This window comes from Hemicordylus capensis, chromosome 1 (genome assembly GCF_027244095.1).
Source record: "Hemicordylus capensis ecotype Gifberg chromosome 1, rHemCap1.1.pri, whole genome shotgun sequence".
Lineage (NCBI taxonomy): Eukaryota > Metazoa > Chordata > Lepidosauria > Squamata > Cordylidae > Hemicordylus > Hemicordylus capensis.
Window position 1 is genome coordinate 207,787,169 of NC_069657.1, and position 25,886 is coordinate 207,813,054.

Sequence of the window (25,886 nt, forward strand, 5' to 3'; positions counted from 1 at the left end):
TTTGAACCCATGCCAAGGCAGGAACCTCAGGGCCTGAAACCCAAATTTGTAACCAATAATTCAAGTTGGCTTGCCAAACCAAGACCTGCTCCCTCTGAGATGAATGTTATGCCTGGTTTATTCCTCTGGTTCATTCCAGTTGAGTCCACCCCATTTGCCATTGGGCCAATGGTTGTCACAAGGCAGCTGGGATAGCAGTTGAGGCAGCACAAGGCAGGCTGAGAAGCAACTAGGACTTCACTGGGAAGCCTGGTCAGGGGACATACCTCTGGACTGGCTCAACTCTGCTGTTTCCAACAAAATGAGATGTGATCATCTGCAGCACCAACTTCAAGTCACCTCCATATGTTGGGCTGGGGATCCTCAGGTTCTGTGTTACGTGTGGACCACATTATATGTGAAACATCTGTTGGGTGGTGATGACTGGTGGTGTTGCAAACCTTCATTGAGAGAAGTGTGACACATAAGCTCTTCAAACTCTTTCACAATGCAGCCAACTTATGGTCTAGAAACACTCCAGCAGCAAAATTAGCCAAGATCCGATGCAGAGGCAACACTGCCAGTCTCCTTGATGAGATGGTTGTTTTGTTCATGCACCTCAGTTGGCAGAAAACAGTATTTTGGTCTCTGAACAATAAACTTGTCTCACTGAAAGCTTTTTATTAGATCAGGATGAACTACTTTCAGAGTCACCAAGTCTCATATATGGCATGGTAGCTATCAAATGTAATAAATGTGGCCAAGTGTATGGAATCATGAAGCCATTTGCTTCATGACATTCCATCAGAACATAAAACTAGCCCTGCTGCATCAGGCCCAAGGTCTATCTAGTCCAGCATCCTGTTTCACACAGTGGCCTCTGGTAAGCCAACAGACAAGAGATGAAGACATGTCCACTCTCCTGCTGTTGCTGCCCTGCAACTGGTATTCAGAGGCATCTTGTCTCTGAGGCTGGAGGTGGCCTATAGCCATCAGGACTAGTAGCCATTGATACTGTCCTCCATGACTTTGTCTAAGCCCCATTTAAAGCCATCCAAGCTGGTGGCCATCACCACACCCTGTTGCAGAGAATTCCATATAAGGTACTGACACACAGGTTGAAGCTGAATTTTTTTGGTACTCTCAGAAAAAATGAGGAGTTACTCAAGAGGAGTCATTAATACAGAAATAAAGGTGATGTCTTGGACCGATTATGCCATTCTTCAAATGATACTGGGGGCCATAGTAGGTCATTTGTCTGTAAAGTGGAACAGCTGTCACTTAATGGTTATATCAGGTTCAACACACTTGATGTGCCTCAATGAACAAGGCTGCAGTTTTGGAATCTGTGACATCTGCTTTCATGACAGTGTACATCCACTCACTTTCATCTAACCATTGTCCCATCAACTGCAAATTATGCATCTTGGAGCTGGACCATCTTAATTAAACTGATTAATGCTGTCCTAAAAAATGCATGCTCTTTTGGAGCAACTGAATACATTTTGTACGCTGACCAGTTTCTCTCTTACTCAGTATGGTTAATTTATGTGAGCACACATGGATGAAGATATGCAATAAGTGCTTCGCTGAATATGACACTTTTGCTGAATTGCAGGTTTGCCTCAGTTTTGATCTATAGGGTACCATGTGTGCAGTAGATCTTCAGAGTTATATAAATAGACAGGCAAGTTTCAGAAATATGACACCCTGTAAAAGTTATGTTGATTAAATGAAATTACTAGTATAGTCAGAGTGCTGGAGGTGATGAGAAGTGGCAGCAAAATTAAAGTGAAATATCCAAGGGAGAAATAGGGAGAAAATCTCACCCAGCTGGTATTTGTCAGATAAACGTTTACAGATGTATCCCAAGTCATTTTGTGAACATCAACACAAGTCATTTGTCAAGTTTGCAGGAATTAGACACATAATTTCTCCTCATTTAAATCCAGTTCAAGACAATGACTTGTGAAATCTTTTATGTCCTTAAAGGAGTTTGGCTGATTGACATAGTTACTTCCCTCCCATTAATGATTTTGGCATTCTTGTATTAATGAAGACTAGAACCAGTCTTATTGTCCAGCTGTGACAGCTGCCCATATGTGTCTGCTTACACTCATACAGGCTAGTCAGGATTCTATGCTCAGCTAGTACCATCTCCACATCCAGAAGTGGGGGAGTACAAGGGTGCAGTGGCTGTGAATTTAGATCAAGATTAGCAGTACCATCGGCATTAGCAGAGTCAAAAATAGAAATCGGATAAATAAATAAATAATAAAGAGTCAGCTTCCTTTTATGCTGCTAGTCCTGCCCTCTCTCAGCAGAAGCAGCAGGAGCCTAGTTGGTTTGCCTGCAGTCTAGGGATGTGCAAACAAGTTCTATGTCAAACAGGTTCAACATCGAACCTGTTTGGTTAGATGGTCCAATATTGAACCAACCCCCCCGCTCCCGTTCAGTTCATTATTTGACCGAATCCCAACCCCCATCAATTTTTGCTCACCCCCTCTGAGGGGCTTCTCTGAGGCCGTGGGGGGGGTGTCTCCAAAGGTTCTGCCTCCCTCCACTGGCCTCCATTATGTGTCAAATCACCCAGTTCAGACGGTCTTTGACCCATTCCAGGCATCACTCCCATGGCGGTGGCCATTTTGTTTTTAAAGGAACTTTGGAGAGCGGGCGGCGGGAGAACTCCCTGCCGTCCGCTTGCTTTGCCGGCTGCGCTGCAAATGGCTTCTAGGAAGCCTTTTGCGCACGCGCGCGAAAGGCTTCCTAGAAGCCATTTGCAGCGCAGCCGGCAAAGGGAAAAGGACGGCAGGGGAGTTCTCCTGCCGTCCTCTTGTAATGGGGGGAATATTTGGCAAGAAGTGGGTAAGAAGAGGACCTCTTGATAGCTGCAGGGGCGGCCGCCAGCCGAGCGGGACTTAGCTTGAAGGGGCGGCAGGGACTGGGAGCGATCCTGCCGCCCAATTACTATAGGAATGGAGGAGCCTCTCCTCAGCCGCGCCAGCGGAGATTGAAGCTGGCAGCACCCTGCCGCCCGATTACTACTAGAATTACGGTGCCTTAGATGGAAGGGGTGAGTAAAGCCCCCCCTGTTTTTGTTGGAACCCCCCACCCCAGTGCCGGACCGGTTCCGTGCACACCCCTAAGAGATCTTACATTTTAAAAAATCATTTTCAAAGTATAAATCAAAACTGTTCTAGTACAAACTTGTAAGGAAAACTCTCCCCATCCCCTCTTGTGAGGAAATACCTTCTTGTGAGGAAATTAGTCAGTACAAAAGTATTAAGAGCTTTAAAAAGAATAAGAGAGAAGAAGAAATGCTCTAACAAAATGGATCCGTTTTTGAAGCTATTCTCATGTGCAGGAAAAACCGGGCTAATGATGCTAAGCCAGGTCTTGCCCACATGTGAGAACCACTGGGATCATGCCCAATCCTGGCGGTATCTCAGTGGCAAACGTGCCAAGTCACCCACCCTCTTAAACTAGAGCAAGCGCTCTCTTAACCATGTTTTGCTGATCGTCTGCCAGCCCCAGCTGCTTGCAGATGGGCCTAGGCCACTGCGGAGCTCCCAGCCAGAATTGGGAGGCTCTCCATAATGCACCACGCACTCATGCAGTGCATTATGGGAGTTCTGGGGGTCTCCCAGCCCCCAAACCTCCTGGCTGTCAGGAGCAGCCAGAGAATGTCTCTGACTGTGTGTGATCTGCTCGCCCAGCAAGAAGACCAGGATCATCTGCGGGGGGAGGTAAGTGTTTTAAGGCATATTAAAAGTGTGGAGCCCTTTCTCCATGATCGTGAGAAGGGCTGTTTGTTTTTGTTCCTGCCCTTTGGTTTACCATGTGCTGGCTGTTTGGTATGAAGATACTAAACTGTTTATAGCTCTAATCTGGTCTCTTTATAGTCTCTTATATGCCCTCCCCCGCTTATTAAATAAGGAGCTATTCACTCCTCGGTCTCCATCATAGCTTTTCGAAAAAGTGTAAAATCTTGGCTTTTTGCCCAGGCATTTATTTGATTCTCTGCTGCTGCTGCTCTTTATAGTCTGTAGTGTTTTTATGCTTTTGTTTTAAATTTTTAATCAGATTTGTTTAATAATTTTTTCACTTAATATTTTAATTGTGTCTTTTTTACCATCTTGTGTTTATTTATTTATTTTTTATTTTTTATTTTATTTTTTGCTGTAAACCGCCTTGGGATTGCTTTAGTGAAAGGCGGTATATAAATTTAAAAATAAAATAAATAAATAAATAAATAAAATACATTTATATGCAGCTTTTTAAGCCACAAAGTTCTCAAAATGGCTTAAATAGCAAAATATATGAGAAAATGGTCCTTCCTCAATGTTTATTCTTATAATAATTACTGTTGTATTTTGCTTTGTGCTTGTAACATTAGCTCATATATAAATAATGTACATATTGTATTTTTAATGTAAGTTACATTTTGCATTTTTGTAATGGACTAAAATACCCAACTTCTTGAAAGTACTTGCTAATTGCTAAAATTATCATTAAGCATTCCCCCTCCCCCACCAAAAATCTATTTTTATACACTTGCTTCAAAATAAGTCTCAAATCAGATCACAATAAATTCATTTTAAAAGCTCTCTTGCTTTTGAAATGCTTGCTTGTCTCTAAATCCTAAGAACTTGGGGAAACTCCATATATGACATTCTTTTGTATATTTGAAATTGAATTGGTGGCTTTTCCTTCTGTAATGTATGGACACACACTGTACACTGTATATACGCTGTAGCATATAGACATACACTATAGTTGTATATGCTTTTTGCTTAAATGTAGTTCATAGAAGAGTTCAAACTGGGCTGCTTGCTGCTGTGATAGGTGTAAAAAATGCTATTTGAATTTGCTTCTGAGTTTACATGCGTAGGATTGGAGTGCATATGGCTAAAAGTCAACATAAATATCTATCTATCTATCTATCTATCTATCTATCTATCTATCTATCTATATTATAGACACATATCCTGTTCTTCCACCAAAGAGTTCAGGATAGTGTACATGTTCCTCCTTCCCGCTTTTATCTGCACAACAATCCCGTGAGGCAGGTTCGCAGGAGAGAGTATCTCACTTAAAGTCCCACAGTGAGTTTCATGACTGAATGGGGAACACAAGTCCCCCAGTCCTAGTCTTAACACTCTACAGCTGGGAAGAGAGCTGGTCTTGTGGTAGCAAGCATGACTTGTCCCCTTAAGCTAAGCAGGATCCGCCCTGGTTGTATACGAAAGGGAGACTAGAAGTGCGAGCACTGTATGATATTCCCCTTAGGGGATGGAGCCACTCAGAGAAGAGCATCTAGGTTCCAAGTTCTTTCCCTGGCACCTCCAAGATAGGGCTGAGAGAGATTCCTGCTTGCAAGCTTGGAGAAGCTGCTGCCAGTCTGTGTAGACAATACTGAGTGAGACGGACCTATGGTCTGACTTAGTATATGGCAACTTTCTATGTACAGCACACTGGTTCTCAACTATGTGGATACTGATTGCAGAAGAAAAAGGAGATACATTTTTAGCAGTGAAGCAAATCAGTGGGGAGGAGAGTGCTGGATCCCTTTAGCAAGCATGAAAGGGTTTAATTATCAAAACGTGGGGAGGCTCTGAATCTTTTAAAAAACCTAGTAACACCTCTGCAAGGGAGAGAGGAAGAGAGGAGAGTGGCAGGATTGTCCAGGCAAAATCTGGTATTGGCAGGTATGTTCAGAATTTCTTCTAAAAATACAAAACAAAACACTCCACCAATCTTTCCCTGAGTGTATTTTGGTGTAAAAAGTAGTGAATTCAGTTAATTTAAGATGCAGGATAAGCAGCGCGGGGGGGGGGAGGAAATGCGAGAATGCGTGGGGAGGAGGAGGAAGGCAGAAGGTGCTTTGATGTGGCCGCGAGGTGACACAAGGTGGCACAAGACTATGTGCGGCTCCCCCAGACATGCATCAGAATCCAATCTGGCCCACCATCAGATTTGAGTTTGACACCCCTGGCATAGTGCAGTTGTAAAGAGAAAGAAAATCAATTAATTCAATACACACACACACACACACACACACATATATATATGAATTCCTGTTCCACCCCCTGTAATTTCCTGTTGGGTCTGCCACTGCCCACACCAGCTCAGTAATAAGATTAAAGAACACCAAACACAGCAATAATAACAAACTCACAGAAAAGACCATCTTCATCAACTTGCTAAATATTTGCAGCATATTGAACAAAATGTACATATTGAGGTGGTTCACAAAGAACCCCAATGTCATCCAAAACTGCTGCTTGACACTATATACTAACAAAGAGAAGTATAAAATACATATTATGAAGGCTTAGAATTTTGAGGTTTTGTGACGTATTTCTACACATTAAAAGTGTTTTTGGGCGGCAGTTTGCTGGTAATTTATTTTGGGCAAATAGTTAATTAACTATTATTAATTAGTATAGTAAGGAATTAATAATAAGGAATAGTATATATACTTGCTTAATAGTAAGGAGTATTATAGTATGGTAAGTACTTAACACTAGAGTAAAAAGGTAAAGTTGTGCCGTCGAGTCAGTGTTGACTCCTGGAGACCACAGAGGCCTGTGGTTGTCTTTGGTAGAATACAGGAGGGGTTTACCATTGCCATTTCCCGCACAGTATGAGATGATGCCTTTCAGCATTTTCCTATATCGCTGCTGCCTGATATAGGTGGGAAACATACCTGCAGGGATTTGAACCTGCAACCTCTTGCTCCCTAGGCAAGTTACTTCCCCGCTGCGCCATTAGGTGGCTCATAGTGAGGACTATATTATCATACATATTAAGGAGTATACTATGCTTACTATTATGATATAGTAAGAAGTCCAGTAAGGAGATTTAGCTGAACAATGTCGTTCACTGAATGTGTGAACTGCCTCAGACTCAGGAGCTACTTTCACCACAGGTATTCCACATCACTGCTAGTTTTGAATGAAATCAGCATGTGTCTGAAAGTAAGATGCAGTGCACACAAACCTTTTACCAGGCGCTAATCTGAAAATTCTCCCCTTGAAAACTTTTGGCTTGAATTGGAGCAGGGTGAGGTAAGGAGGAATGGAAGGCAAAATCAGGTGGCTTCTGGAAATCATAGTCTTGATATTGTGTGAGTCTGGGGGCTTCTGAGAAAAAGCACTGCCACCAGAGACGTATCTAGGGGAAATAGTGCCTAGGGCAAGCACTGAAATTGCGCCCCTGTCCAAACAAGAATGATGGGACTTGTCATCAGCAATATCTGGAAATCCCTGTTAAAAGGAACACTGTACCATCTAGACATGGTTGTTGATCAAAACCTGAAAACATGAGCCATCTCTGTAAAAGACTTAGAACAACAGTCACGAGTTATGCGAGGATTCCAAGTGTCATTTTCTCTGTTCCATATCATGCTTTTTAAAAAACATGACTTTGTCCTAGACTAGAGGATCACCTGCCCAAATAGCCACTAGCAAAATAGGGGAAGAAGAAGGTGGCGGGGGGTCTATAAACCAGTGAATGATTCCTGCCAGCCTTTGTCTTGTGATGGCTGTTGGCTCATGATGGGGTATATGCGCATTCACCATTCTAGTGCTTACTTTGACACCAGGAGGGAGGAGGATACATTAGTTTGCCACACTAGACAGAGGAATTTGCAACATAAGCAGACAGCCAAGTTCTGCCAGGGCCAAAACCATCCCCTGCCAGACTAAGAAATCGTTGTAATTTGCCCCTTCCTGTCGCAAGCAGTGTGCTGTTCTTTTATTATTGACTCTAACTCTCAAATATCCCAGTCATGGATGGAAAATTCAGGGTCAATTTACAAAACACACATTTTCTACTTGGAAGTTTCTTCCGTGCAGGTGTTGTGCAGAAACGCATGTGTAGTGACCGCCAGGGGCATAGCAAGGTTGGAATGGGCCAAGATGAGATTTTAAAATGGGCCCCCAGCCCCTCAAAGTCCAGGGCGTCCACACACCCCAGGCCCCCAAGGATTTAAGTCTGATATTTCAAAATAAGTATGCTGCCTGGAAATACATTTCACTGAATACACACACGGACACTTCACAATATATAGTGGTATACATTGAGTACTATATATTTGTGCTACTTTTAATGCCTAGAACACACTAGAAATACTAATTATTAAAATGGCCCCCTCGCTGCAGATTAGCAAAGGAGACTTTCAACCATGCAGGGTGAGCCTATGTTTGTTTTCTCAGAATTCTGAACAAATTCAGTAAAGTTTGATTCCAGGAGGTTTTTCACAGGAGGCTTTTAAAGCGCTTTAACACACCTCTCCTCTGGAATGGAGGTGCTGCATTCACATGTTGGCCAGATTTACCCTGAAGTCCCTGTGAGTTATTGGAGAGCAGTTCACACACAAGAAAAATGAAATAAAATAAAATAAAATAAAAGCACAACCCATGCTTCACAGTTCTCACTCAGACCTTCTGGGCTGCAAAACAACTTGAACTTAAGTGCATTTATAAATGAATAAATAAATGAATAAATAAATATAATATTGTTTGTTCCAGAAGTTTTTGTAATTTTCTGCCAAGAAACAAACCACTTATAGGCCTTTTTAGATAGTAAAAAGCCAGAAATTTAAAGCCAGAAATTTTCCAATCTGTTTTAAATTAAATATTCAGAGACTTCTCAGTCCCCCCACCACCACACCCATATCAAAGCCCTGTGGCAAGCAGATCCCTATATATCCGGGGGTGGGGGGTAACCACAAAAAGGAATTCACAGTCTACCTTACAAAAGCTGTGCTGGATGGTCTGGGCAGAGGGTCTGCTGCAGAGAACTCTGCCTGCCTTCTTCCTGGCTTGCTTGGGGACTGCCAAGTTCAGGCTTTAGGGAGGCCTACACAGAGGCCTCTCTGGAAGCCCCGCCGATCAGCTCAGAGGCGGGGAGAGAAGAGCTCTGCAGTTTGAAGGCCTGCTCTGATCCTAAGGCGGAGCCGAGAGCAAGGCAAGCAGGATGGCAAGTGGCTGAGGGGCCCTGGGGCTGGGCAGGTGGGCAATGGGGTGGGGGTGGCAGGAACTGGCATGGCGCCCCCTCCTCAGTGGCGCCTAGGACACATGCCCTGGCTGCCCCCCCCCCAAGTGCCCCCATGACTGCCACTGTCATCAGTAAGGTCTCCCCACTTCACACTCCTGCAAAAATAGCTGAAGTGCCACCCCCACCTCATATTTCAGTTCATAAAGGGCCGTGAAATTGGGAGGGAACTTTTTGCGTTAACCCCACTTTTATCACGAAAAATATCAAATTTATCCCAAAATCTATAAAAAGATTACATCACAGCTGTGTTCTTAGACTTTTTTTTTAATGACAGTTAACAAACCTTCCACTACAATTGCTTTCATCTTTATCAATGACTATGTGAAAACAACACACAACAGGGGCTGGTATTTTCTCCAATCTTTCAGTAATAAGGTGCTGAGAAAAATATCGGTGTTTCCCAAGGAATCTTTGAGATCTATTCAAAGATTCTTCATGTTAAATTCCATTTTAGTTATCTTAATAATGCTACATCCTTAGGTTATTGAAATAAAGTTCCCTTTATTTCAATAACCTAAGGATGTAGCATTATTAAAATTTAACACAAAGCACACAAGTATACAACTCTACAGGAATGTTGGTATTTACAGTGGGTGTTCACTGCCATCTTCTGGGACCCTTGAAAATTGCTTCATCTACAGCTAAACCCAATGTGGCCTTTTGAGTACAAGGAAAGGCTTTTCAACCTATTTCTGGGGTCTTACCCACACCTCTTTTGAAGAACTGATGAACAGCTACCTATTACTGCTAGGGCATTGCTGCCGCCAGCCAATTTCACTTGTGGCAGAGTCAAGCCAAGCAGTTCCCATGGCAGCAGGGCCAGGTTTCACCTACCATATTGTGAAGTATCACCAGCAGAAAAGCACTCGTCAAAGGATAATTGTCTCATCTACATATTATGCAGAATGAGACGGTAGACTGAGGTGATAGGATTCTGGACTGTTCTACTTCAGATTGCAGGAGCATTTTTTTTTAATGTTTCCCAGCATACAAAACATTTCTAGACTAGCAGATCAGAGAGAGGGCTTCAGCACAACCCTCTTTCTGGTGTGCTAGTTTATTACATGCAGAGAGATTTTTACGTGGGAGAGAATTTATAAGTAGCAGTTAGAAATTTTTTCTGCAGTCTGAAGAAATGCAGTCCAGAATTGTACCACCTCGTTCTGCTACTTCACTGGCCCCCTTCTTATGCTGTACTGACATCACTAGCTCTTTAACGCAAATGTGGTGTTGACATCTAAAGCTGTTGAAGAATATTATAGTTAGGGACCCCATGAAAAGAGTTACAAATATATGTTAGAATATACAGACATAGTGAAATGTTCTTTGGATTCATGGCTGTGTAGGTTTGATTGCCCAAAGCAGTGTTTGAAAGAACAGGATGGGCTTCAGTACTAAAGAACTATCTCAAGACCTATTGCTTTGCTACTTTCTCACCAAACTGGTTTTTGCTTTCCTATTTGGGGACTGAACTGCCATTCTTCCCCTACAGGTTTGAGCCTCTGTACACATGCAGGGGCCATTTTACTGGCCTCCTCACATGTGCAGAGGCCATTTGCATGACCACGCAGTTTGCGCAACCAGGCCAAAACTGAGCCGGGCCGGGCCGGGCCGGGCCGAATCCGGTTCTGATTCAAGCCGAACCAGAAAATCCAGTTTTCTGCATACCCCTAGTGTGACAGGGTGCATGTAAGGATACGGGAGGAGTTGAGTGATGGCTTTTGGTGCATTCCCACAGTTCCTCAAAGTGCACATGTGACCAGCTTCATTAGGATGTCAGTCACTGTCTGAATGCAGCAAATATTGCCATATTCCTTTACTTGTTACAGATCTACCCATATTATACAGCTGCAGAAGCAGCTGCATAATTAAGGCTGCTGGCTTTTTCATCATTATCATCATTATAAACCCTGAATATTCTATTCAGCAGAAAATCAAGACCATTTGTCCTATCAGTAAGATATTTAGCATGGGTAATTTATTTGGTGATGGGTAGAATATGGCCAAATTTCAGAACGTTCCAATGAATAAGTTATAGTTTAAAAGTTTTGCTTTCCAGTGCAGGAGTCCATGGGGCTGTTCACAAGGCTATGCATGCAGTTGGACAGGTGTGGGGAAGGCAGGGTTCAACCTACCTTCCCCCAGATGACCACTCACAGCTGAGTGTGGCAAGCTGCGCTCCCACACAAGCAGTGCTTCCAGGAGCAGCGTAGATGAATCTCTCTATGCTGCTCCTGGCAACACTGGTAAACAGAGGCTGAGACTCATTGTCCTGGCCTCCATGAATCCCACAATGCACCACGCAACACGCACGAAGCGGTGGGGGATTCCCTCAAGAGATAGGTGCTCTAGGCACCCGTCTCTCTGAGCGGCCAGGCTAGTAGTAGCCCGGCTCGCACTTGAGCCCATAGCCCTGGTTTAGGGAGTGCTCACCGGGCTAAGAAGCGGGGCAAGGTGGTGCTGCCCCACCAGCATTGGGCCCAACCCGGCAGTTCTCACATGCAGCCTAATCCAGGCTAGGCATCCCTAGTCTGGGTTAGGCTGCACGTGAGAACAGCCTCCATGTTTCCTACCACTATTGTGTCTACCCAAAATTACTTTAAAATTCTCCTGTGAGTAACTTTGATGATGTCAAAAATTCAAGATTGCAGAGGCCTCCTTTTGTTGGTTTGGTACATTGTACATTGCTTCAAGTTATGAGGTATCAACGTTTCTCTTTTAATCAGTCACTGAACTAAACACATAAAGCAGCCTGGCATATAACACACGCAGCAGCAGCATGGCACTTGCAAATGCATACAAACCCATAACAGAATGGCCCACACAAACATGTGTAAATATGCAACTCACATGCAAATACATACAGCAGAACTTCACATACCAACACATAGAGCAGCACATCCCCCATCTAGTAGTATTCCACTGCTACAGTTTACCCACTTCTTAATTTTTTATCACATATTTGTGTACAGTGGTTGCAATGCTGGTGCGAGCCATTTAGGGCAGGCTGTGACCCAGTTGTGGATCTGACTAAACTGAAGGCCAATGGCCTTGGCCATTTGACCTGTTTTAGAATCACATGACATTGCTTCAAGGAAAACGACTTCTCACATACACCAATAACCACAAAATGTCAGGTCTTGTATTTCAAAGGGAAATCTGCTTTAACCTCTGGCAGAAGAACAAATCTGTGCAAAGTGAGCCTATGCACGATTACTCAGCATTAAGCACCACTGAGGAAGACTCGTAGTCAGGGGTCTGGGGGGGCCTGTCCCCATTTTTTTTCTGTCCCACCCTAATTATTTCACAGATAATTCTTAAATAACTGTTGCTTGCATTTAGGAGTGATGGGGGCCACTCAGGGCATTTTTTAACAGAGATTTTTATAATTAATAGTTGTGTGTCCAAATGGACACCCAGTCCTAGTTAGTGGGCACCCAGTAAACATAACTTGGACACATCATCATCATCATCATCATCATCATAATTCAATTTCTATACCGCCCTTCCAAAAATGGCTTAGGGCAGTTTACACAGAGAAACAACAAACAAATAAGATGGCTCCCTGTCCCCAAAGGGCTCACATTCTAAAAAGAAACATAAGACACACACCAGCAACAGTCACTGGAAGTACTGTGCTGGGGATGGATAGGGCCAGTTACTCTCCCCCTGCTAAATAAAGAGAATCACCATGGTAAAAGGTGCCTCTTTGCCCAGTTAGCAGGGGATTAATCACATCACATTCATGTAATGAAATGGAGAAAATAATTTGAGACATTTTAAATATGAAATGAATTGTAATATATAATAAAACATACCAATTTTGGTAACATTTAAAATGATGTCACAGGTATTATTTCAAGTAATATTAGTAGCTGTAGGCTACCTACTAGGTATGCCTGCAGTTATAACTAAACTAATACTAAAAATGTGTTAATATAGTTTATGGTATAACTAGAGCAGCAGAAAAACATATTGCATAGTAACGTATAAGATTCTTATAGACCTTGTGCAGACAATGGCTACACCATTGATATGAATAAAATCCATGCCAGTATATACTGATTTAGGGACATGAGAGCCAGCTCGCACTGAGCTGGCCCAGTTTGGGCGGTCCAAGTTCAAACCAAACCGCCCCACAGTTTAAAGAACCGGCTCACAGGCTGGTTCGGGGGATATACTTGTAAAGGGGAATCCAGCTAGCATTCCGCTTTAGAAGTAAAGGGGAATTCCATAGACTAAGGGGGGAGGGCAGCAAAAGAGGAATATTTACCTTTAGTTTCCCACCGTTGGGGATATAGGCAGCTGTGGCCATGGCGGCAGAAGCAAAATCAGAGGCAGTAGTGGGGGCTGCTCCAACCAACACCACCCCTGCGCACCAGCCTCCCAAAGGACAGGATGGGCCAGCTGTTCAGGCCTCTGAGCATGTGCAGAGGCCATTAAAGTGGCCTCTGTGCATGCACATAGGCAATTTGCATCACCACACAAATAGCATGGTGATGCAAATGGTATGGCCCGGCCTGACAGCCGGCCTAGTCTGTTATTTGGGATGCTGGTGGCAGGATTGGAGGAGCCCCTGCCATCACCTCTAATATCGCCACTACGGCTGCGGCTGCCATCCTATCTCCTTCAGTGGGAAAATATTCCCTTTTTGCCTCCCCTGCCTTCTTAGTCTAGGGAATCCCCCTTTACTTATACATAACATACGGCCCATCACATACAGCCAGATTTCCCTTACAAGTATAACCCCTGAGCTGGCCTGCAAGCCGACTCAATTGCTGGACCGAACCGGATCCGGTATTTGCCCCTTGATGCCATATTCTGCTGCAATTTTATTAAGACATCACTGCAACTACGAATATCTTGATCATTGCCCAACTAGGCTTATTTAATCTGGTAATTGTATTATCAGAGAGGGTCTGGTAAATATTATGAATGCTTCTCTCAGGGAGAGCAGGATGCCTCCTTAGGAACATAGAAAACTGCCATATACTGAGTCAGACCATTGGTCTATCTAGCTCAGTATTGTCTTCACAGACTGGCAGCGGCTTCTCCAAAGTTGCAGGCAGGAATCTATCTCAGCCTTATCTTGGAGAAGCCAGGGAGGGAACTTGAAACCTTCTGTTCTTCCCAAAGCAGCTTCATCCCCTGAGGGGAATATCTTGCAGTGCTCACACATCAAGTCTCTTGCAGTGCTCACACATCAAGTCTCCCATTCAGATGCAACCAGGGCAGACCCTGCTTAGCTATGGAGACAAGTCATGCTTGCTACCACAAGACCAGCTCTCCTCCCATAAGGTCATCTTGTCTTAAGGAGGCTATTAAGGAGGAGGCCTCCCATCTTGTCTTAAGGAGGCTATTAAGGAGGAGGCTTCCCATCTTGTCTTAAGGAGGCCATTATGAGACCTTATTTGAAGAAACTGGCATGATTGGACCTCTCGGAGCTGGCTAACTACAGATCCATTTCTAATCTTCCATGGTTGGGCTAGGTCAGAGGTGCTCTTACCCCTGGACTTCAGGGCTGAAGCCTAGGGCCTCCACATCCCCTCCCCCCCCCATCCTCTTTAGTCTGTCCTGGGTGGTATGGTTTGTGCCCTCAAGAATCTACATGTTAAAAAATGATGTTTAACTTGCAGGAGGTGGTGGGGGTGGTGGCCTCCAAAGGCCTTTAGGTCCAGGCTCCAAAATTATCTAGGTGCACCTCTGGGTGAGGTGATTGAGTGGGTGGTCAGCTTCAAGCAGTTTTGGAAGATACAGATTATCTAGACCCAGTTCAAACTGGCTTTCGAGCGGGCGATGGGGTTGAGACTGCCTTGGTCAGCCTGATGGATGCCCTCCAATTGGCTATTGACAGTGGGAGTGTGACTCTGCTGATCCTTTTGGATTTCTCGGCCATCATATCCTTCTGGGTTTCTTGAAGGAGGTGGGATTGGGTGGCACTGTTACAGTGGTTCCCTTCCTACCTCTCTCTGGCAGATTCCAGAATATGTCGCTTGGAGACAGACAATTATTCTGCAAAGCGAGAGCTAAAGTATGGAGTTCCACAAGGCTCAACAGTGTCTCCAATCCTTTTAAACATCTACATGAAACCGCTGGAAGGAATCATCAGGGAGGTTGGTGCAGGGTATTATCAATATGCTGGTGACACCCAGATCTATTTCTCCATATCAGCTTCATCAGGAAAGTTGGCTTTGTGTTACATCTGAATTCAGCCTTGGTATTCAGAAAAAAAGAAAGATGAAGGAAGAGAGTCGTATAATCTGCCCACAAGTGTGATCATGAAGCACTTTGGGAAGCATTTATGGTGAGAAAGAGTATACAAATATATTGTACAGTAAGTGAATAAACAAGACGTCTACTTGAGCCAACTGCTGATTGACCTAAACATATGTTAGTTTATTTTCTTTTACATAACGGAAAAAGTGGGGGGGGGGGATCAGCACTGCTGACTGTCCTCCTCCATTCTGCTACCTACTGCTAGTGCTTATCTAACACGGAGTTAAATGTGCTTTCTCCCATTGACTTTTGTGTGCTTAGATGGTATTAACTGTGTTTGTGTGGATGGCTCTGTTAATTTCCAGTTGAATTTAGAACTTTTTTGTTCTATAGAGACCTGCATCGGGATATCATTTATCCTTTGATGGCTAAATGCCCAGGTCTTGATTCTGCTCAGATGATTGGCAGGCTGTTGGAAGGAAGTAATTCCAGTACCACCAGACAGGTAGCTAAATTTTGTAGCACAGCCCTCCATTTGCATAAGAGCTTAATAACAGGAAGATAGGTGATGGATTTATTTATTTATTTGATTTTTATACTGCCTCAAACCAAAGTCTCAAGGCTGTTTAAGGCCAGAGCAACTTTTGTAGCTACAGTGTGGCTAACTGCAGGTGGGTACGCAGGTATTGGGATCACTTGTATATCATCAGTAAATTAACAACAAAATTTTCCCAAGCTCCTGAATTGTTTAACCCCTCTCAGATCCAGGAGTCGGGAAGGCAACTGTTTAGACTTTTGATTTGTGTGTAATAGTCTCATAAGTAGGAAATATTGCTGTCTCCTTTTATTCTTAGTTATGTATTTTTAGTAGTACTTTCAGTACCTTGATCTATGTTCAGAACTTTTAAAAATGTATTTGGTTTTATTGTTTGTAGTAGAAGTTTGATTGTTTTCTCTTCTACATTTGTTTTAATCTCATGTGGGTCGCTGACTGAAATAAAGAGGTTTGATTTAACCCACAAATAAAATTTAGAACTAAATTATTTAAGAAATGAGTTTTCCAAACAATTGGGGTTGCTTTGTGCGTGTGTGGTGTTTGCTTGCTTGTTCCCTGCAACCAATAACAGGGGGAAACGGAGAAACTAGAGGAAAGGCACAGAGTCATAGACCCAAAAGAGACTGAACGTGCGGGACGCTAATACCGGACTGCAAAACCTTCGTCACGGCCTTCCCACTACCCTAAGCTTTCACGCTTCCTTCCCTCTGCAGTCATCAGGTCAGGTGTCGAACAGCGTGACGTAACCGCAAGGAGAGAATTCTTAGAGCTCCCTCCGCCCCCTTGCCCTGCTTTGACCTGACAGGCTCGCTCGCGGAGGGCACTCTGGGAACGAAATGACGAGAGCAGCGGCAGGCAACGCTGCCGCTGCCGCCGCCGCCGCTGTCTCTTCGCGAGCGATCGCGCACGCGCGCACTCGTAGAATTTTTTTCTCGCCGTCCCATAATGCATTGCCGTTTCCGTCACTGACGGCTTGTCGCAAACTCCAAGCGCTGCTTGTTTCAGTCGCTACCCGCTTCTATTACTCTTCCTGAACAACTTCCCCCGCCGCAGTCCGTCCCCATAAACGCCCTCCCCCCGCGTGGCCGTTAAGCAAAGGCGTTCTCTGGGCCTCGGCGGCGCCTCCTTTCCTGCCCCCCTCCTCTTCCTTTCCTGCGAAATGCCCCCCAAGAAACAGCCGCCGCCGGCGGCGGCAGCGGCAGGCAACAAAAAGGCGGATCAGAAGAAGAAGGAGAAGATCATCGAGGTGAGTCTCAGCCTGGCCGGGGGGCGGGAGGAGTGTCAGCCCTTTGCCTGGGCTGTACCACTTCAAACGGCGGGGGGCGGGGAGTCGTTCAAAGGATGGAGTGCTCCTTCTTACAACAAGCCCTCCCCTGCGCGTAGAAAACTAGCCTGTGATGGGGGAAGGCTCCAGTCTCGTTTTCCCCTGCTGCGTGACCTCCTTATGTGCTGGGGACTTATTGATAGGGAGGAACGTTCAACGAGGTGAACCTCAGTCGGCAGGCCGAAGTGGTAGAACTCGGCCACAAGCTGGTTGAGTTGGTTCTCAACAGAAAGTGAGGATGGTGGTGATGATGCCACCTCTACATCTGCACTCTCTTCCTCACTCAGACTGGCCTGACCTGCCTTAGGAGGTTATCAGTGTTTACTTTGGCCCCCAGTACTTTGCTGAATTAGATCCAAGGTCTTTAGTTAGTAGGAACAGCTTGGCTCATAAATGTTGCAAATCCTGTTTTATGTTCTCCATGCTATATATTTGTTGCAACTTATTTGAGGAGTAATGCAAACCATAGGTGCTTGTCACCAGTGTACTCTCTAAGAGGGATTCCCAGATGTTGTTGACTACAACTCCCATAATCCCCAAACAAAAGCCTTTGCAGTTTGGGGTTCTGGGAGTTGTAGTCAACAGCATCTGGGAATCCCTCTTAGAGGGCACAGTGCTTGACACCTCTTTAAATACCAAAAAACAATTTTAAAAAGCATTCAGCTTGGATTTGAATACAGGGCTGTGTGTGCTTATTTTTGAATAAGAGGGCAGTATTGTTGCAATAGTCACCTTAAGTGGCGTAGCAGGGAAATGCTTGACTAACAAGCAGAAGGTTGCCGGTTCGAATCCCCGCTAGTACTATATTGGGCAGCAGCGATATAGGAAGATGCTGAAAGCCATCATCTCACACTGCGTGGGATGAGGCAATGGCTAACCCCTCCTGTATTCTACCAAAGACAATCACAGGGCTCTGTGGGTGCCAGGAGTCAAAATCGACTTGATGGCACACTTTCCCTTTATTGTTGCAGTGCTATTGAAGTTTAGCATGGTTATGTATAAATAGATGCATAAAGGGGGCCCAGCAGTGTGTTCTCTAATTTTTTTTCATCTGTGTGCAGAATGAGTTTTGTTCTGGTCGGCAGTATCAAGGCAGTGCGCGCGCACATGTATTCAGAGTGGGACCTTCCTGAGTCATCGTGAGCGGGATTTAAAATTAATTGAGTGGACATCAAAAACTGTGTGAGCGCATGCACGTGCGCACGCCTTGAAACACTGGGGCCCAGACTTGCTTACTCAGTCCAGGCATCTGTTTCTAATGCCTGGACTTAACTCTGGAACGTGGAATAGGTGAAAAATGATCCTGAATGTGTCCAGAATACTTTTCCTTTATCATTGGCTTTATCAAGGAGGTAAACCTTGCACAAGAAGTATAAGGAAAAGAGCTTCCAGATCAGAAGGTGAGCTTACAAATCAGGACCCAGGATTGCTTTTGTAGACATTTACTGAATGAGACATTTTTTTAAAATGGTTAAGGCTACAGTTCTATGCACATTTGGGAGTAAGAGCTATTGAACTCAGCCAGGTTTATTTCTGAGTAAACATGTTTAAGAGCTCACTGCACAGTTACAACCCTGAACATGCTTACTGTGGGATTAAGGCTTCAATATACACTTAGGAGAAAGTCTTCCTGAACACCCTGGCTATGAACCTCTGAGTTCATGCACGGGAGTGTGGTTAAAATATATACTGCTAACCATATTCCATAAGTACTTGAAATGTTTTAGAGAAAATTCCCCTTGATTGTGAAGTGTTTTGTGTAATATACTTTGATGATCTATGAGGTGTCAGCTAAACTTGATAATGTATTAGACCTATAGGAACATAGGAAGCTGCCATGTAAAGAATCAGACCATTAGTCCATCTAGGTCAGTATTGTCTACACAGACCAGCAGGGGACTCTCTAAGGTTGCAGAAGGAATCTCTCCCAGCCCTATCTTGGAGATGCCAGGAAGGGAAGTTGGAATCTTCTGCATGAAAACATGCAGATGCTCTTCCCAGAGTGGCCCCATCCCTTAATGGGAATATCTTACAGTTCTCACACATGTAGTCTCTCATTCAAATGAAAACCAGGGTAGATCCTGCTTAGCAGAGGAGACAATTCATGCTTGCTGCCACAAGACCAGCTCTCCTCCTTACCTTTAATTACTCTCAACAGGTGGGCTTTCAGGTAGAAACCTAAACAAGTTGATGCATTAGTTTTCATGTGATACTAAGAGATGGATCTTGAACCAAAACAAAATCCCATTACTGTGTCCCTTTGGACATCATTGTAACCCAGGTATTCAGGTAATTTGATCTGTAAACATGACCCATGCTTATGAAGTACTGAGTAATGAAGAGAGCATTTCCTAATGTCAGCATGGTAATATTGGAAGCAAAAGGTGAATCGCCATGCTTCCTTCGCAAAGATTTGTATTAAATTGTTTTATATTCCCAATTCAGGCTTTCTCATTATCTCAATTTCATAGTTTTTCAGTGAAATCCAAGAAGTCTTTGAGACTGAATGGAAGAACTATTCTGCAGATGTTCCAGAAAAAGTGATCAATTTTGGTTTTGAATATCTTTAAATGACATTAATAGTCCAATCCCTAGCGTGTATACATGGAAATAAGTCCCAACAAAGCTCAGTAGAGCTTTCATACTGGGAACTCTGCTTCAGATTGTTATCTAAATTAACTCAGTGTTTATCTCCATTCTGTGTAGCAGAATATTTTATGCAGCTGAGATATTTTTCATAGTGATGTATATACATCTTGGTCACAGAAAAATACACTATAGAGAGGGAAATAATAGGAGCTGACAAATCCAGTGAATCCTTAATTGAGCTGACATGACTGCTTGAAACAAAATGCTTTGCTCAGTTGACTTGGAAGTCACTTGGGAACTTCCAGACATTACCCCCGCAATGCTGCTCCTTAAGGAATTACTTATGACTTATATGATTTATATAAGGAAATTATAAGTCCAACAGTGGCTGTTACAGTTGGATGAGAAAGGGACTGCCTTGTAGAACTGGGCTTGATACTGAAGATCAGTGTGCATTGTACAAGTAAGAGAAGGGGCCACAGTTCAGTAGTAGTCTTTATGCTTTACACACAGAAGGTTTAAGCCCTGGATCTCGAGGTAGGGCTGGGGAATAACCATGTCTGAAGGTTTGAAGATCTGCCACCAGGCCATGTGGATAATGCTAAGTTAGATGGGTTAGTGTTGAGGGTGTGCATGGAACCAGCTGGTCCGGTTCGAGTCTGAATCAGACCCGGACCGGGTCAGTTCAGCCTTCGGAACCCACCCACCCCCGGTCCAGTCTGGGGTGGTGGTGTCATGAGCTTTTTTAAAAGAAAAGAAATATTTTTCACTGAGGCTCCCCTGGCACGGTGGCCATTTTGGAGGCCACTGTGCCTGTGAAATGGGCCTCTGTGTGGCCCGGGTGTTATCCCCTGGAGGGTTTTTTTTTAAAAAAAAAACAACCTCGCGAACCCCCCAAATGAGCCTGTGTGTATGTGTGTGTTCGGTCCAGGGTCAGACCGAACAGGGGTGGTTCGGTTTGACCCCGAACCGTCAAATTGAACATATGAAGTTGTCTTTATACTGAATTGGTTCTACATCAAACCTGTTTGCACATCCCTAGTTAGTGGTCCGATTCAGTATAAGACAACTTCATATGTTCATTAGCGGAGAATAACAGGTAGTTGTACTGGTACGGTATGTGGGTCGATAACTTTCTAGAATGCTCAAGAATTGTTATAGAGGTGCAGCAGCTTGACCGTCCTCCTCCTGTGGCAGCCGTAGAAGCCAAAGGATTATAGAGAAAGTGGCATCTGAGGCAACAGAATTTCTTGACAGAGGACTTTAGAGGAGGGAGGGGTAACACATTGGACTCCTCGATCTCACTTGCAAGTTGCCTTCCAACAAAACTAGTTCCTGATGCGGGATTTAGATTTAGATTTAGATTGTAAATACTCAGGTAGTTTATGCCTACTAAATCCATTGAAGTGAGGTACTGTTTTTCAGGTTTAGCGCTTATGTATGCTTAACTATAACCCACAGAAAATAATCCTAAGAGTAAAAATATAAAGATATGTTAGACCATAGACTACATTATATTTAACAAGATTAAGATGGTACAAGGTTCACAATTATACTTGAGTTCAATAGGAATTGTGTATTGTACTCTGTCCACTTTATCACCGCCTTGTTGCTATTGCAGATGGTGATAGAGCACTGTGTAATTCATAAAGAGCAGTGTGGGGGACTGTACACACTAATTGGTTTTCTCTAATGTCCTCTGCAGGCAAAATATTTAACTTCAGTTTTAATTGGCTATCTATCTATCTATCTATCTATAAAATAATATTTTTCTGAAGTCCTTCACATACTGTAATTCCTTTATAACTACGAGGATTGGGTACCACCCTTATTTGTATAGCTGTGTTGAATCAGCAGATTTCCTCACTTGAGAGAAACTGTAAATACGTTGCAAGAAGTAATTGATGCTGGAAGAAAAGTCCGTAAAGTGCTTTACAGGATTGATTCTAGGAGAAATCTCTTATCTTCTAGAATCATATATTGCAGAAAAAGTAAAAGTGAAAGGAGTTTCCAGTCATTTCTTAATTAAACAGATGTGTAATAAAAGTGGATGAACAGGAAAGTTTCACATGAATTCAGATGAATTTTGTTGCTGGTCAATTAATTTGTACAAATCTTTCCAACATAGGACAAAACCTTTGGCTTAAAAAATAAGAAAGGAGCAAAACAGCAGAAGTTCATCAAAGCTGTAACCCATCAAGTTAAATTTGGTCAGCAAAATCCACGGCAGGTAAGCAAACATTTACTCCTTTTTTTCTCTTCTCTTTTTTTTAATCACATGCCATACTATGTATTATGCTACATAAAAGGTGTGGGGAAATGTCAGGCATGATTTAATTATAATTTGAGCTACAGGTCTTGTAGGTTCTTGCTCACTGAATAAAATTTATGGGTTAACAGGAAGTGCATACTCTTAGCAAAAGTGGTACTCTGAGGTGACATTAGACCACAACACTGGCAGAAAGTTGGTGCTAGGTTATTTATGGACTTTTTGGTGCCCAGACTTATGCAGAATGCTTTCGAGAAGCCTGAAGCAAATTTATATTTCTGTAGCGGATTAAAGCCTTTGTCTCAGAGCAAGCTCACATGAGGGGAAGAAAAATGCTGGATCATCCCTGCTGAGCTTTTGGGCTCAGGCTTCTCCTGAAACTTTCCTGTTATTTTTGGTAGGGTCTAAAGCAGGGCTTCTCAACCTGTGGGTCCCCAGATGTAATTAGACTTCAACTCCCATAATTCCCAACCAAAGGCCACTGGGGCTGGGGATTATGGGAGCTGAAGTCCATTAACATCTGGGGACCCACATGTTGAGAAGCCCTGGTCTTCTCCCACTTATCACCAGAGCTTGAACACCCCACACACACACACACACACACACACACACGGGCTTGGGTAGAATCCCAGGGAAAACTCACTTTCTTTTGCTATTGGAAAAGTTCACAAAAATCCTACACATGGAAACCTACACATGGTGAGAAAACTAGTAGTTGCTGAATGCCTGAGGATGCGTTTGCACCAGAGAAAACCCGTTTCAGCCCCTGCCTTTCTCTTGAGTTAAAAATCCACTCGGAGAGGCTTATAAAAGAAATAACAAAGAAAAAACCGTTTTATTCAAATGCTACAGACTGCTTCCGTCTGAGGCTTTTCCAGCTTTTAGTTACAGGTAAAAATGATCAGTAGGTTATCTGAATACTTCAAAAAGCTCCCCAGATGATGTTGGGGCGGCACACTTTTAAAAATTGTGGTTACGCAGTTGCAAAGAACTTGTATGTAGGAAAATGCAAAAGCACACTTAAAATCTTACAGGTAAACAATCCTAGAACAGTATCGGGGATATAAAAAACACATACCAAATAAACAAAGTCTAATGCAAAATCTGACTAAACAAACTTTCCCTAGACTAAGCTTCCCAAAGCCCAACCCCTAGTTTCCTTTGTCTTGAACTCACTAAACCCTAGCTGAGAATTTGAGCCCCTGCAGTTCTGTCTTCCAAGAGCTGCAGTCATCTTCCTGCAGCCATCCTCCATGGCTGCATTTGTCCTCTCTGCACCACCAGCCTGCTTTTTCCAACGGCTCTCTAGGTCTCACCGACCTGGTGTGCTGATTGGCTGAGCCCTGGAGTTCACCAGCCTGTCAGTCAGGATAGCGTTCACTTCCATTTAACTCTTTAGGGGAGGGGTGGCTGATAACTACAACTTCAGAAAAGTAATTCTCCCTTGAAGTAGGAGGTCACGGCTCACAAAGGGTTAACTTCCACTCCTTGCTCCTGATAGACAGGAAATCTCAGGTGTTTTTCAAGTAGCTGAAGTCCATCCCCCTTCTCCCAGCATGCTCAGGTGTGATTCCCCAGTTCCTTCCTGTCTTTGCTCCTGATCAGACATACTCCTAGGCTCCTGCCCAAATTCTAATCTGCATTCATCCTTCTACCGGTGAGCCTTTCCCCTTTCTACAACTAGGCATGGGCAGCTAGCAACCTGGGGACACCTTAGCAGGTTCCCACAGAAAGCATTGGGGCGGGGGTGGTCAAAAGAAGGCCCTTAAACAGTGCTGCCACAATTTCCCTGCCCCTCAAAGAAAAGAACCCCCCCAAGAAAGGGGGGTGGACAAGGGACCCTAACTGCCTTTTTCAGTCCTCAAACTGAGAGTCTCGATTGCTCCTTAGAACTCCTCTGAGCATCATTGTGAGGTGAGGTCTCCTCCTGCCTGCTACTGCAACTACAGCCTCACCTCCCTCCTGCACAGGACTAATTGGCTGAAGCCTAAAATTGTCCTATTGTGCTATTCTGCTGCAGCAGCCACTTAATGAAGGGTTTTTTCCCCCCTACCTCCCAAGTTACACTCAGGGGAAAGAGGGCTGGTTTTCTCCCTGTCCTTTCCAACAGGCAGCAGCCCCTGGAGGGGCCCCTTATCTTGATCCCTGCCTCAACCCCTGTGGCTATGCTAATCCTCTAGGTCTCAGGTTTACCTTTGACCATGACTCTGTACTAAGCATCTAGCAATCCCCCTCCTATTAAAGAGGAGGAAGTACTGCAATTATCTTGGTTGCTTAGCTTACTATGCTAATTCTCAGGAGGCAACCAATAGGGTTTACCAGATGAATTCTAAGCATGGCTAGCACTTTAATGAGGAGGAAGTACCTCAGCTAAATAGCTGGGGAGAGGAGGCTGTCTCTTGATAGCAAAAGCGAATCTCCCCTTTGCCTAGCAGAGTTTGCCCTGGTTTGCCTTAGCCAACTCTCTTCCGTCAGTGGGAGGACTGCAACATGCAGAAGGTCCCAGGCTCAGCCACCGACAGCATCCCCCAGTAAATTCTGGAGAATTATTTGGCTCAATATAAGGTTGCTTCCTATTTATCCCCACTTCTGGCCACCTTGGTTGGTCTGGCCTCTGAAACGCAGGTGAGCTGCCCAGCTGGGGTGATGCAGACATGAATTTCTGCCAGCAAGGTGGACTTTGGGCATGACGCCAACATGGTAGGACCTGAATGACCTCGACCTGGGGTTGGCGACTCTCTCCCCAAACAAGGGGAGCTGGCGTTTGGGCGAAGCCTCTGGCCCCTCACCTACGCCACAGGTGACTTGGCGCATGACAGATCCTGGTTGAAGAACCTTGGTTGGCCTCGACCTGGGTTTGGCAACCCCCTCCCCAAGCATGCGGAGCTGGTGTTTGGGCGAAGCCTCTGGCCCCTCACCCACGCCACAAGTGACCTGGTGCATAACATATCCCGCGAGGACCAGAGGCGTCTGCTTAATGTGCATCTTGACGCGCTACCGTGCTCAGCGGTCAGTGAGCGGGCAACCAGGCTGCGCCTACAACGTGGACCTATGTGCCAGACGGGCCACAGAGGCTACCAGACAGGGACAACAGCATGAGGCAGTAAGTCCGGATCCTCGACAGGTGAGTGGTGCGTGCGGAGATCAATCTACTCCAGCAGCCTCTGATCCCTCCACCAGCCACACTGTGGAGATGATCGTGATTTCAGCTCCCATAATGGTGCCCTCTAATGCTGAGCTGCCTGTTCCCGTGCTGCAATCTCTGTCGGAGAAGAGCGATGTATTTATTTGGTGGTCCCCCCTCCCATCTCCTAGACGCCTGCCCTCCTGCTTAGTCCCTCTATGACTAAGCGAGATAATTTAGATACGAGTGGATTGCAGTGATTCACTGCAGCAGGGGGGAAGCCTGAGGCTGCACGTGGCTGGTGGGTCAGTAGTGGGGAGTGGGGCTCGACTCCCTCTGGCCCCTGAGTCCACCCACTCTGGACCACAAAGAAAGGGGAGGTCTAGGTGGTTCCTTCCTAGGACTCCCCTGACCTTGCGGGTCCCTTGACTCCGAAATTGCTGGCGGAAACTCACAGGCTATCGCTACGTCTCAGCCTAACACCACCACGGCCCCCTGATCTCGGAGACCACAGCGGCAGTTGGGGCGAGGCCATTTTCCTCGCAACCCCACAGCTCAGCTGTGCGGCGGTGGATGGCATGCCTGTGGCTCCCCCACTCAGGAGGATGTAGTTCTCTAAGGCTAAGCCCACAATCTATGATGTGGCCCCTTTACATATGGTTTTTAATCAATTTATTTTTCCCTTCCAGGCCTTCACGCAGGTTATCTGCACCACCCCACTTTCTGGGAAGCCAGGAGGGTTGAAGCCAATCCTGCTTCCTCCAGC

The 25,886-nt window shown here is 44.6% G+C and overlaps 1 protein-coding gene across 3 annotated transcripts in view; it reads left to right on the forward strand.

The window, feature by feature from the left end:
- Positions 1-3,647: 3,647 nt before the first annotated feature.
- Positions 3,648-25,886, forward strand: part of ZC3H15 (zinc finger CCCH-type containing 15) — a 38,699-nt gene continuing 16,460 nt past the window's right edge. Inside the window, exons 1-2 of one of the 3 annotated variants that reach the window (XM_053271593.1) lie at positions 3,648-3,725; positions 21,856-21,957. In XM_053271593.1, coding sequence (XP_053127568.1) covers positions 3,663-3,725; positions 21,856-21,957 — 165 coding nt within the window. In that variant the 5' untranslated portion in view covers positions 3,648-3,662. Of the gene's footprint in view, positions 3,726-15,327; positions 15,347-16,731; positions 17,061-21,855; positions 21,958-25,886 lie in introns of those variants that run through there. The other 2 variants (XM_053271602.1, XM_053271584.1) reach the window with 2 other exon arrangements.